Source organism: Myotis yumanensis, unplaced genomic scaffold, assembly GCF_028538775.1.
Source record: "Myotis yumanensis isolate MYYU_CA2020_CCGP unplaced genomic scaffold, mMyoYum1.0.hap1 SCAF_9, whole genome shotgun sequence".
NCBI classification, from domain to species: Eukaryota; Metazoa; Chordata; class Mammalia; order Chiroptera; family Vespertilionidae; genus Myotis; species Myotis yumanensis.
The window spans coordinates 41,077,578-41,091,590 of record NW_027223760.1 but is presented as its reverse complement, the minus strand read 5'-3'; the positions used below and the strand labels follow the sequence as shown (position 1 = coordinate 41,091,590).

Genomic DNA, 14,013 nt, shown 5'->3' with positions numbered 1-14,013 from the left:
GTCTGACACAAAAGGATGCAATCAAAAAGAGAAAAGCTTCTCCCAGGTTAAAAGAACATTCGTAAAATTTCAGGAGACTATTTGAAAACCTGCTACTGTGTACTATCTCTTAAAAATAGTTGCAATTTAAATAAGAATGTCTAAGCATTTCTTTACCTAGAAACCTAAACATCGAGTTCAACTCATCCCAGAAGCTTTAAAAAAGCAACAAAATGTTATATTTTTTTAAAAAAAATCAAATCTACACAAATGCCAGTTATAACAATAGTCATGGGGACATGAAATACAGCATAGGAAATATAGTGAATAATATTGTAATTCCTATTTACGGTGTCAGAGGGTATTAGGCTTATCAGTGTGATCACTTTGTATCTATATATATATATTTATATATATATATATATATATATATATATATATATATATATAAGCCTAAGCCACCATCCAACCAACCGACTGTAACTATGACATGCAATGACCATCAGGGGGCAGATGCTCCAACTGGTAGCTATGACATTCACTGACCACCAGGGAGCAGATGCTCAACGCAGGAGTTGCCAAGTTGCAGTGACTTGGCAGCTGCGGTTCTCAGGTGACTCACCAGAACCAGAGAGTTGGAAGCCCGATTCCAGGGTGTGTCACTCAAGAATTGCCCTCTGGCAATCCAGGACCCCTTGGGGGATGTCGGAGAGCCATTTTCGGCCAGGTCCCCACAGACCAAGCCGAGGGACCCCACCAGTACATTAATCCATGCACCAGGCCTCTAGTGTTTTATAAATATCTAACATTATCTTATACACCTGAAATTGATATCATACTGCATCTTAACTGTAATTGAAAAATAAATTTTTGAAAAAACGTCACAGGATGAAAATAAAAATAAAATCTACACATTTTAGTTTAGATTTTAATTTATTCACTTCTTAAGAACAATGCTCTGTTTCAGAAATTATGCTTAGCATGGAAGAAGTAGCAAAAATAAAAAGACTGGCTTATAAGAAGAAAGGGGAGCCCTAACTGGTTTGGCTCAGTGGATAGAGTGTCGGCCTGCGGACTGAAGGGTCCCAGGTTCAATTCCAGTCAAGGGCATGTACCTTGGTTGTGGGCACATCCCCAGTGGGGGGGTGTTCAGGAGGCAGCCAATCAATGATTCTCTCTCATTGTCGATGTTTCTATCTCTCCCTCTCTCTTCCTCTCTGAAATCAATAAAAATATATTTTAAAAAAAAAAGGGGGGGGGATAGAAAACAAGTGAGAAAAACAGAGTTTTATGGATTCTAATTTTAAAAATATGCACCAGGTGCCGGGGAATGGTTTGTGTGTCCAAAGGCGATAGAAAGTACACGATGGTTAGGAGAAGGTGTGGCCAGAAGCAGGGGAAATAGACCCCATGTGACTACCAGGAGAGAAGTGTGAGGACCCTCATCTGGTTGCAGTGGGACGGATTCAGAATGTGCTTAGGGGAATACTTTGTTCTGTAGAGAAGCTGAAGGCAAGAGAAGGAGGAATATAGGACAAATGCCTGTCATACTAAATAGGTACATGAGGCTAATAGAAAAAGAATTAAATGTTATAAGAGAGGTAGAAGCAAACTTTCTTGTTAGGTGAACCACATGCCTATAAAGTCAGTATCTATGTGTTTTCTAGAATGATAAACAGGTTCACTAAGCATTTAAAGAAGGAGCTGGAACAATAGGTCAAAGTTATTTTGTGAATGACACTGATTGCCCTTTGTTTATTTTCTACATTAGAGACACTGTGAATAATGTAACTGACAATGTTTTCCATTTTCTTCTTGCAGCTAGAAAGATCGGAGCTAACTATGTGGCTCTTCTTAAATATATATATTAACTGATTAATATAATAACTGCTCTTAGCCTTTTTTGGCTCAGAGTAACAGCAGAATTATTGTCCTTTCTGTTTAATTTATGCTATTTTGTCATATCCTATGATACCTGCCATCTGTTTTTGTATAATGTATGGTATTAATGCATTCATACTTATTTCTGAAGCACTGTATGCATGGCTTAGAAGAAATAGATAATACATGTAGAAGGCTAGTTAGATGATTGCAAAAATATAACTGTAAATTAAAAAGGACATTAATTGTGAGAGTAACATTAAAAAGGTAGTAAAAATGATAGCAGGATGTATTTGATAATAAATTAAGAGTGCAAAGGAGATGGAGGGAGGCAATTTAAGGTAAAATGACATTTTATATCTAGATGTTGATGTTGACAATAACCAAAATGGAAAGGTAGGAAGGAGCAAAAGCATTTTTAAAAGAGAAGTTGCTTTGCTCTTTGCTTGGTGTGATGAATTAAAGTTGCAGTGAGATATCTAGGCAGGACATTTTAGTCAGAATTTGAATTTTGAGCTCATCTTTCTTCCCCACTCTCATATATATCCTTCCTGAAATGTTCCCTAACCAAATAAGTGAATCCCATCCAACCAGTTATTTAAATCAGACATTTCTTTAATTTTTTCCATGATTTTTCTCACTATTCCTAATATATAGCATCTTATCAATGAATATAATCCAACAATTCTACTTTCACATAATCCCTGCATGTGTCTCCTTTATTTATAGCTCAAGATTACCATCATTTCTCACCACTCTCCAGACTGATCTTTCTGCCTTCATTCTTGTCTCACTATAACTGTTTTCTCTATAGCAACCTTCAAATAGAAATCTGAGAATGGCATTACTAGGTTTAAAACACTCAGGGTTTCCCTCATAGCTAGTAGAACAATAAACTGCTTTCCTTTTTTCCTGGCCTCTGCTTAACTTTCTCTCATCATATCTGACCTTCTCTGTCTTCACGGGTCACTCTCTGTGTTTCTGTGACTTGTCACATGTGTTCCTTCTGCCTGGGACACCCTTGGTTATTTTTCAGGCCTTGAATTATATGTCATATCTTCGGAGGAAAATGTCCCCTAATTCTTTCAAGGCAAGGTTGTCTCTTCCATTTCCTTCTGCATTCTTTCCAAACTCTTAATTTTGCTCTTTTTATGCAGTTTCATAATTTCTCTATTTAATTGTTGGTATTCTCTCACAGACAGTAAGCACCAAGTGGTCATAACACTTTTTACCATAATATCCCCTAATCTTCCACTCTGCAGAGCACATAGTAAGTGCTTAGGAAATATTTGAGAAGTGAAAATAAAAATGGTGCGTGATTGCATGAAGAAGAAAGATTATTATTGGAGTAATATTCTGAACATTATTGGATTGATAGCAAATAAAGGGAAGTCTTAGACTGAGAAGATAACTCATTTCTCCACAGAAAAGAAAAAAAGAAAAATTGGGGATGAAGGAAGAAAAAGGAGGGTCGGCTCGGTCTTACCATTATAGCAAATAACAAGTCCTTCTTTGGAATGTAAAGTGAGAGATGGTAGTACCTTTTTGATTTTAAGACAATCTGAATGATTTTTAAAAGTTGTTGTTAGTACATCTATAATAAGTATACTAATTCTGTAGTGAAACCAAGATTCTTATTTAAGATAGCGTGAATTTATAGCACACCCATTTACTATTACTACATGATTTTCTTTATCCTTGCTTAGATGTAGAAGCAAGTGGAAGAAAGTTCTGGGTTTGGCACAGCAGGTATAGTGAATGTTCATAAGGCTAAGAGGTCCCAGGGAAATAGGGAAGATAATTAGAATGACTGATTAGAATGTTCAGATTGAATAAACAAAATTCACCAGTGAGGAGAGGAATAGTCTGCAGTGGTCGGCAAACCGCAGCTCGTGAGCCACATGCGGCTCTTTGGCCCCTTGAGTGTGGCTCTTCCACAAAATGCCATGTGCGGGCACGCATGTACAGTGTGATTGAAACTTCGTGGCCCATGAGCAGAAGTCAATATTTTGTGGAAGAGCCACACTCAAGGGGCCAAAGAGCTGCATGTGGCTCGCGAGCCGCAGTTTGCAGACCACTGGAAGGGGATGAGAAAGGGTGTAAGAGGACAAAATAACACAAGAAAAGGCAAAATTGGGGGATTGAAGAAATAAAATATGAATAGTGAGCAGAGGTTTTGATCAAAGGGAAGAATTTCTAAATTTGAAATATTAGAAAATTATTTTAAATTTTTGGAAGAGATCGGATAGAGACACCTATTTTATTAAAATAAGAATGAATCTTTTTTGAGTATAAGATATCATCTAAATTTCTTAAATATAAGTTTTATTAAATTGGCATTATTTTTCTTTGATATTCTTTTTTTCTATTTTAATAAATTTAGCTGTTATTTTCCATATGTAATTTTAGGTTTTGGCTGTATCTGAAGCTATGTCAAACTGTTAATTTGTCTACAATATCTTCTACTCCTGTAGTATCAGATACTGAAGGAGAAATAAGGATTGAAAACCCTTTTACCAAGTACTTCATAAGATGCTTGAATTATTTCTCATTAGCTTCCACATTTGTAAGCGATAATTATGCTGACATATTTTAGAAAGTGAACATAATGCTTGATATGACTTCTCTCATGCCCAAACAACAAGAGAACATTTATACATGTAAAATTTCTTTGCATTGTTGTTGTTTTTGTGCTTCTAACATTGTTTTTGTTAGATTATACCTTTCTGAGAACAAGAAATATATATTACTCATTTTGATTTTTATATGGTGTCTTGTAAATATTTATGATGAAATAAAAGGTAGTTGGGTTTAATTGCTTGAAATTATTTGTTTTTAAAGTATTTATATGAGCAACTGCACTAATTTGGGAGGTAATATTAGACCAACTTCTTCTCCATTGCTCCAGGTCTAACACAGAAGAATGTGTGAGGTTTTTATAATTAAAAATAAAAATTTTGTAGCTGGATTTTAATGTGATCCCTTAAACTGAACATGTGATTGAGGCTTCCTTTTGGTATCATCTAATAATAACATAATACCTTTGTTGACGTTTTATAAAATTGTTTCACAACACTATTTAAGTTTAAAATATTTGCTTGTATATGTTCATGTTGACCAATGTCACCCCAATAAATTTAATTAAAAATAATAAAATATTTGTATATAAATTATTTGTGACATACAGGGTGAATAGAACCCAATTTTAAACAAACCCAATTTTAAAATTAGGCATCTGGTATCTGAGAAGTAAGAGTAATGTCAAGGTCACAGAAACCTTGGCCGGCTGGCTCAGTTGGTTGGAGTGTCATCCCATACACCCAAATGACGCAGGTTCAATCCCAGGTCAGGGCTCATATCCAAGTTGTAGATTTCATCCCCATTCGGGGCATGTACAGGAGGCAACCAATTGATGTTTCTGTCACACAGCCATGTTTCTCTCTTTCTTTCTGTCCCTTCCCCACTCTCTCTCAAAAAAAAAAAGTCACAAAAGATGCAAGTGATGAACTATGTTTTTTCATACACTCACACCTCATTTCTAGGAGTCTAATTTCATCAGTGAGGTAATACTTCTTTGGTTTGTACATTAAAATTCCTACTGTCACATTAATTATTCCTCTCAACATTCTATATATATGAACAAGTACAATTTTATGAAGGCCAGATTTGCAAACAATTATTAAGGTTAAAGTAATACATTATTTTATGTATCTAAAAAATTCTGGTGCTAAGTGATTCCAATTTTTAAGTTACTATTTTCCTACTCTGATTACAGTGGAACACTGAACTTAAAATGTGAATCGGTAATGTTTCATATGTTTTACATTATTTAGAGAGTCTGTATAATTTGCCTAAGAAGGATAGTGGAGTGTAGCCCTGTGAGATAGACTAAATACATGGTCCCAGAACAAATGTTAAAGGCAGGCTACAAACATGGAAAAGAGGATAACAATGATTACTCACAGGTGTAAAGATTAGGACTCAACAACATCAATAAATCTGGTTTTAGGATTCTGAATTCTTTTCTGGTCTCTTAAGTATCAGGCTGACCTGTGGGCATATATTTCATTGTTAACATAATACACCATGGGAGTATAGGTAGATTACTCTAAGAATTTAAATACCTGCAATGTCCTAAGTGCTCTCAGTAAGAGAAACTCAACTTCTTAGTATGTTACCTAGTAAAGCCATGAAGCTAGTACATATTTTATACAGTTTGTATGAGTCACAACCATATCAACTCAGGTATTTATAGAAGCATTTTCTGAAGTAGGACTCTAAACCCTATGTATAATCAAGGCAGTCTTATTTTTTTTATTTTTTTCTTTCCTTCCCTCCTAAGACAGATATTTGTTAACTGCTCACTGTCTTTTAGGCTATTGAATCATAGCAGCAAACAAAACATGCAAAGTTCTTATTCTCATGGAAATTATACTGTATTGGTTGGAGAGAGAAAAGAAAATAAGCCAATGAATACTATACAATAAAGAGCTAATATGCAAATGGTCTTCATGCCCTCACGTCACAATCCATCACCAGGAGGCTGTGTGCGCAGTGGGGGTGCATGGGTGGGCGCGGGTGGGCAGGACTTGACGCTGCATGTGCGGCGTGGAGGCAGGTCCCAGCAGCTCTGCGTGGTGATGCCGGGGGACCTGGCAGCTCCGTGCAGCAAGGCCTGGGGGTCCCACAGCTCCACGTGGTGCAGAGGTGGGACCCCCGGCTCTGGCCTACCTCTTTGGGGCAGTGCATCGAGGAGCCCTGGATGGGTGGGCAGGGCCTACCTCTTTGGGGCGATCAATCATGGGGCTCCCACACTGTGAGAGGGCACAGGCTAGGCTGGGGGACCCCCCCCAAGTGCACAAATTTCATGCACCGGGCCTCTAGTATTAGATATAGAGAGAGGCAGAGAGTTGTTTAATAATGAATGAAAATAAGTTTGTTTATTTTTTTTTTAAAAAGCCCTGGATTAAGGATTTTAATGCTTTTAAAGAAGGTAATCAACAAGGGCCTTTTGGATAATGTAATATTTGAACAAAGACCTGAGTAGAAGGAGGAACCCACACTGGAGGATATAGGAGGGCAGAGAGATACCAGGCAAGAATGATCTGAGGCAGGACTGAGAGTGCTTGCCTTGTTTGAGAACCAGAAGGGGGAGGCATGGCTGACTAGGAGTGACTTAGGGACGGAAGGGTAGGTTGAAGAAAAGGCATGTGAAGTAGCAGGTGCTGGATCATATAGGGCTTCTGATTACTATAAGAATTAATATTTCATTGTGAGTGGTTCAGAAAGATACAGGAAGGTTTAGAGAGGGAAGTGACATATCCGAGGTTCACTCTGGCTGTTGTGTGGAGAAGTGGGCCAAAATTGGTAAAGTAGAATCAAGGCGGCTATAAGGTGTCTATTGCTAGCAATGGTGGTCTGGGAGGGGCAGGTCTTAAAGGATGTGGTAGGAAATGGTGAAAATAGGGATAGGCTGATAAATTGTGGAATGTGACAGAGGACTCAAGGGTGGCTCCAGGGTTTTTGGCTTGAGTGCCTGGTAAATGATATTGCTGTTTACCGAGATGGGAACAACATGACAGGATTTATTTTTTATTGTTGTATTATGTGGATCTCATTTCTCCCCTCCTACCTAATTTTTGCTGGAAACATGAATAGATGAATAGGTAGTTTGATTTAGACTATCTTATGCTTGAAAGGCAGAATAACAGTGGTGATGGCAATAAGTAATATTAGATGGCACTTAAAGTTTGCCAAATATTTTTTTAGCCAGTAATGCATTTGAACTATGTGGTCACACTGCTGATTTCTGCACCTAGTCCTAACTTTCTGAAAAAAATAATGAATGTTTTTATTACATATAAGGTAACTTATAACATAGTTTAAAGTACATAAAGAATGGACAAACAAAACAGAAACAAACTCATAGATAGAGAGAACAAACTTCTGGTGCCTTAGGGGAGACTGGTTGGGGACCTTGGTAAAAAAAGGTGAAGGAATTAAGAAGTACACATTTGCAGTTACAGAGTAGTCATGGGATATAAGTTTCTCATAGGAAATACAGCCAATAATATTGAATAACGGTGTATGGTGCCAGGTGTATACTAGAATTATTGTGGGGAACACCGTGTAAATTATATTATTGTCTAACCACTATGCTGTATACCTGAAACTAATATACAATAATATTAAATGTCAACTGTCATTTGAAAAAAGGAATGGTTTATATATACTGGAAAAAATGAACTAAGCAAAGATTAGTTCTTGAAATATATCAAATAGGAGTTAAAAGAAAGTGAAAATGTACTGTAATGAATGGTATTATACATCCAAGTGTGAATTCATATATATCCTACTTTTTGTCTCTCAGATCCAAGGTTCATTAGTGCCCACCTCATCCCGGAGAGTGACAACCCTGAAGATGACAAAGTATATTTTTTCTTCCGTGAAAATGCGATAGATGGAGAACACACTGGAAAAGCCACTCACGCTAGAATAGGTCAGATATGCAAGGTGAGGTAAAGAAAAACAAATTGAGGAAAATACTGTTGAATCACAATTTTATTTCTTATTTCCTCCTATGTGCAAATGCAATGAAAAATCTGACTCAAATACTTGAATTATAATTATAAATATTTAAATGGTGAAAATGATTGAAAACATATCATTGTTTATGAGTAACTCTTCATAGTCAAACAAGCAAGCAGAGGTTGTGAGACATTACTTCAAAATTATATTAAGTGGTCTTAGTTTGAAATTCTAGAGAAATAAATATTTTTATTACCTAGAAGAATATATACATTTTTGTATCCTCAGACCTAGCACACTTTCCTATAATGTATAATTTTGAATGAATATTTGTTGTTAGGATAACTAAAGTATTAATATAAAGTATTAAATCTTGCTTTTATAAATGGATTATTATAACATCCTATGTACATATGTAATACATAATTTTGAAGCTTTGAAATTGATCTGAGTAATTATTTACTGTATGACACATAATTAAGTGTAATATGGCATTATAATGTTAGATATATATAATAAAAATTGATCGATACTTATGGATTAATAGTATCAGTGTGAAGATATGATAACAGTACTAATTTCCCCTCTACAGTATAGTACAGTATATGTGCAATATGGACAAAGTCAACTCTTATTATGTATTAAAGCAACTTTCATCTCAGGAGACTCACAAAGCCAGTCCAGTAATTGCCTTAACAAGGAATTCTTTCTAAGAAAATACTATGAAATTTTAATAATCTCTATTTGGGGAGATAGGTTAGCCTCTTTGCTACCTCAATCATGATCTATTTATTTATTTCTAGTATATTAAATTATTTGAAAATTAAAATTTTTTAAAATCTGGAAACAGAAATAATATGTGAAACATATGAGAATCTTTTCTTCACAAAATATATATTTAAAATCACTACTAACATGAGTTTAAAAATATGTATAGTATATAAAATCACATAAATAAAATATAAATCATTATATTTTGAAGGGACTTTTACAAAATGTATCTCTGGAATGAGTTTCCTTTATTAAGGTTTATGCAAATATTTTTTAAATATGCTATTGGTAAAGTCATCATTACTTCAACTGTTTAAACTTATATTAACTGCTAGCATACTTTTTTGTGATGTATTTTCAGTATAGGTTATAAAGCATTCATTTATTCTTTCATTCAGTACATACTTTTTTTCAAATATGTTTTTTCATTGATTTCAAAGAGAAGATGAGAGAGAGATAAATAAAAACATCAATTATGAGAAAGATTTATCAAGAGGCTGTCTCCTGAATGCCCCTTACTGGGGATTGAGCCCCCAAACCAGGCATGTACCCTGAGCTCCTGGGTCAAAAGTTCACATTCAACCACTAAGCCCCAGGCCAGGCTCAGTACATCCTTATTAAGTGCCTACTATGTGCCAATGTATTCACTACTGTGAACCAAGTTAAGTAAGATCTTAAGAAATGTATATGTAAGAGAGAGAGATTGAAACTAAACCAAAACGAAAACAACTGTAATAATTGTTCACTGAAGAGTGGTAAGAGAATGGAAAAGTGACTTTTTAATGCTAAGGGAAATTTATTGTAAGTCATTCCTTGAATAAAGTATGAGTGAATAAATTTGACCAGCAATATGATTTAAAAAGCACAGGTATTTGTATCATGTCATTCAAATTTCCTCATTCCTCATTTTGAAATATGAGGAATTGTATTATGAACCTATCTCAAGATAAGAGAAATATTTGAGATTAGCTTTTGCATGCAAAGTTCCCCAAACCAGTGTTTTCTCCTTTCAGAACGACTTCGGGGGGCACAGAAGTCTGGTGAATAAATGGACGACATTCCTCAAAGCTCGTCTGATCTGCTCGGTGCCAGGTCCAAACGGCATTGACACTCACTTTGATGAACTTCGTAAGTACAGCGGGTGATATTTTACAGAGAATGTTTGCTCAAACTTTGCCATAATAATAAAAAATGCAACTTTTCTCAATTTTGTTTTCAAACAGAGGATATATTCCTAATGAATTCTAAAGATCCTAAAAATCCAATTGTATATGGAGTGTTTACAACTTCCAGGTAAACAACTTTTTACCATCTTATCATAGAAACTTCCTGTCCTTAGGTGCTTTCTAAGCATCCATAATTTGTGAAAATATATTCATGGAAGAACAATGTTGGCATAACCTTTGAGGTGTATATTCTTGATGGCTGAAATAAGTTATGATCTCAATAGTTTAAAATATAAATTTTAGCAAAAAATATCACTACAAAAATAATGCTGAACATGTATGTCATGTTCTATACATAGCTTTGATTTTAAAAATTGAGCGCAATGTAAAATTTTATAAAAATGGGAATATGTTTTATAAGTTTACAATAATATAAAGTAAGAGTGAAAAAACATTTTCCCTCCCCTCTCCTACCTCCTCTCTTCTTCTTCTCTCACTCTTTGTCCCTCCCCCTCCTTTCTGCCTTTTTCTTCCTCCCTTTTTGGCCCTCTTTCCCCCACTTTGTATGTCCCCCAAGGCTCTTGCTATAAATCAAACAGCAATTATTTTCTATTACATTCAGTATAAAGTTTACATTATCTAGAATTGTTCAAGGAAATATATTTACAAGCACACAAATAAGGATATGTGTTCTTATATGGATAAATGTTTAAAAGAAAAGTAATTTAAAATCAAAAGTCAGGTAAAATGCTGCAGGGGATTGTGATAGCATAAGAGGAAGATTAACTGCAATATCCAAAATTGATTTATTCTGTAAATATTAAAGCCATTGAAAATTAATTGGATATTTTTACTTAATTTTAAAAATAACAACTAAACATTTAAAAACCCATATTGCTAAAACGATATACAAGCCTAAATTTTGAATGACAACTAAAGAAGGTGAGAGGTCCAAATTAAACAAACTTTGACCCATCTCTCTGCTTCCTGAATGTCTGTACAGTGATTCTCACACTTGAGCATTCATTGCATCCCCTAGAGAGCATGTCAAAATACAGATAGCTAGGCCCTGCCCCCACAGTTCCTGATTCTATAGGAATGGGGCAGGACCTAAGAATTTGCATTTCTAACACATTCCCAGGTGATGCCCCTGCTGTTGTTCTTAGAGAACACACTTTGAAAATCACTGGCTTAATAATGAGTAAAATAACTCTGCCTCTCTTCTTCAGTGAGATGGATGTCTGCATGTGAGTTAGGCTTAACAGCTGTAAATCATAATCAAGTCTTTCAGTGTTGACTTATTTCATCAAGAGATGAGTAAAGTATATAACAATAAAAAATGGTTATATAAACATTAGAATCTATGATGTATCATATGTGTATTAACATGCTCTTCTATTATGAAAATACCAGAGGCCCAGTGCACAGATTCTTACATGGGTCGGGTCCCTCAGCCTGGCCTGCAGGGATCTGCCAAAACCCATCCGGTGCACAAATGTGGGTCCTTCAGTCTGGCCTTTCGGGGATCAGGCTGAAACCAGCTCTCTGACATCCCTTGAGGGGTCCTGGATTGTGAGACCTCCTCCTGCAGGCCTAGCCCCAAGGACCTGGATGCCCACCGGCTCCCTTCTCCCTCCTTCCTCCACCCTCCTCTCTGGGTCCGGGGTGCATGTGAAGCAGATTCGGGGCTGACAATTCCCCAGCAGCAACCTAACCCACGGCTGATTCCACAAGGAATTGGGCTCCCTCCTCTACTGGTCAGAGTGTCTGCCCCCTGGTGGTCATTGCACATCATAGCTACTGGGCGGATAGTTGAAGGATGGGACAGTCGCTTAGGCTTTTATATATATAGATTGTTATTAAATTCTACAGCTATTTACTGAGATCGACTCTGTGTCAAGGGTCCTGCAATATGCAACTGAAGCTACAGAAAAGAATCCAGGCATGCTTTCATCCCTCATGAAGCTTGCACTCCACTAGACATTATATATATATATATATATATATATATATATATATATATATATATATGCAGTGATTTCTGTATAATAAAATCTTATAAACACATGTTTTTCATTTGATCTGATTTATATGTAATTTTCTCTGGGAAAGATTGGTTAAAAGATAAGCATTCCATATTTTAAATGTGCACAACTGTTTTATATCATGGTATAAATACATCCCTCAACATGTATTTATATAAGTAAAATAAAATGGAAAATTGTGGAAACTCATGGCAAACTTCCAGTTTGCTTCAATTACCTGATTTTTGTCTAGCAAAATGATGGGGATAATTGCTATAATACTCCACCTTGACTAGGATGTGATAGCTACTGACTTAAAACGATTTTCTGTGTTGGGAAGAAGTGATTTTAAATACCATCACAAAAATTAGCTGATCTAATATTTATGGTGGTTTGGGAGTTAAAAATAATATAATGTAACACATCATATGACCTTGACTATTCATTTTCTGCTCATTTCAGCTTTAAAATGAATTCTTAAGCATTCTTGTTTAAAAGTTTCCTGGTTTCATTTATGACACATGAGCCTTACCATATTACCACAGTTTATATTGTTATTTCTAGTTGATGTCAAAATTAAACATTATTCATTAGGATATCAGTGTATGTGTTTTTCCTATAAAAGATTATGCATTATATAAATATATATTCTACAAATAATAGAGATGGTTTCTTCCATGCCTTCTATTTTTGAGAATCATAATTTGTTTCTTATGTATTGTTTAAATATATAGATTAATTTAAATACCTCAAACACTATTTGATATTGCTAAGAATTTGTGTTTTTTGATCACTGATATTCAAAGTTTAAGAACTCAGTATCAACAGTTCTTTTGCCATTGTATAGAGATGAAAATTTGTTCTTGTCTTGTCTCTCTTTTTTAGTAACATCTTCAAGGGGTCAGCTGTGTGTATGTATAGCATGAGTGATGTGAGAAGGGTGTTCCTTGGTCCATATGCTCACAGGGATGGTCCCAACTATCAGTGGGTGCCTTATCAAGGACGAGTCCCCTACCCACGACCAGGAACTGTAAGTAGCCTAGATGCTTAAAATATAAAAAGAGTAACTGTCTGCTTAAAATTTTAAAATAGCAGCTCTACTCAGATATTAAATACAGGTTATGTAAAACCAGGATTCCCAGACTATAAATGAAAGCAAGGAAAGGGTTTCTGTGATACAATGGAACTCCATGTTTAAAACCATTTTCTTTATGAACATCAGTGCTTAATGTCAGTGCTTACCAGTTATGAATACCCATCATTTTTGAGTAATTGAAACTGAATGGACAGGCTTATTTATTTTATTTTCTGAATGGGATATAGTGAAAATGGCCTTTATGGAGAGTTGGAATAATTAGGCTACACCTGGACTTATCCTCTCTGATCATAGCAGAGGCTTAAATGGAGAAAAAGTTTTTTAACTAATATTGTAGGTAAAGAAAATATGTGAAAAAAAATCTCATAGAATGAGCAGGACCTATTACTTGATGAGATGCTGTCTCCCATTGCCAAACTCTCCTTTACCATCTAGCCCTGGGCATATGCAGGCTTAAAAAAAAATTGGACAGAACTCAAAGTATAACCAGCTTTGAATCCTATCTAAAGTAGGGATGAAAAAGAAAAGACTTCAGTGTGGTAGCAAATGAAGGAAGTCTTCCTTAATA

At 35.5% G+C, this 14,013-nt stretch overlaps 1 protein-coding gene across 1 annotated transcript in view; it reads left to right on the top strand.

Moving 5' to 3' along the window:
* Window positions 1-14,013, top strand: part of SEMA3A (semaphorin 3A) — a 195,098-nt gene that overhangs the window by 137,321 nt on the left and 43,764 nt on the right. The window contains exons 7-10 of the mRNA XM_070424158.1: window positions 8,231-8,373; window positions 10,173-10,287; window positions 10,383-10,452; window positions 13,235-13,379. Coding sequence (XP_070280259.1) covers window positions 8,231-8,373; window positions 10,173-10,287; window positions 10,383-10,452; window positions 13,235-13,379 — 473 coding nt within the window. The remainder of the gene's footprint in view (window positions 1-8,230; window positions 8,374-10,172; window positions 10,288-10,382; window positions 10,453-13,234; window positions 13,380-14,013) is intronic.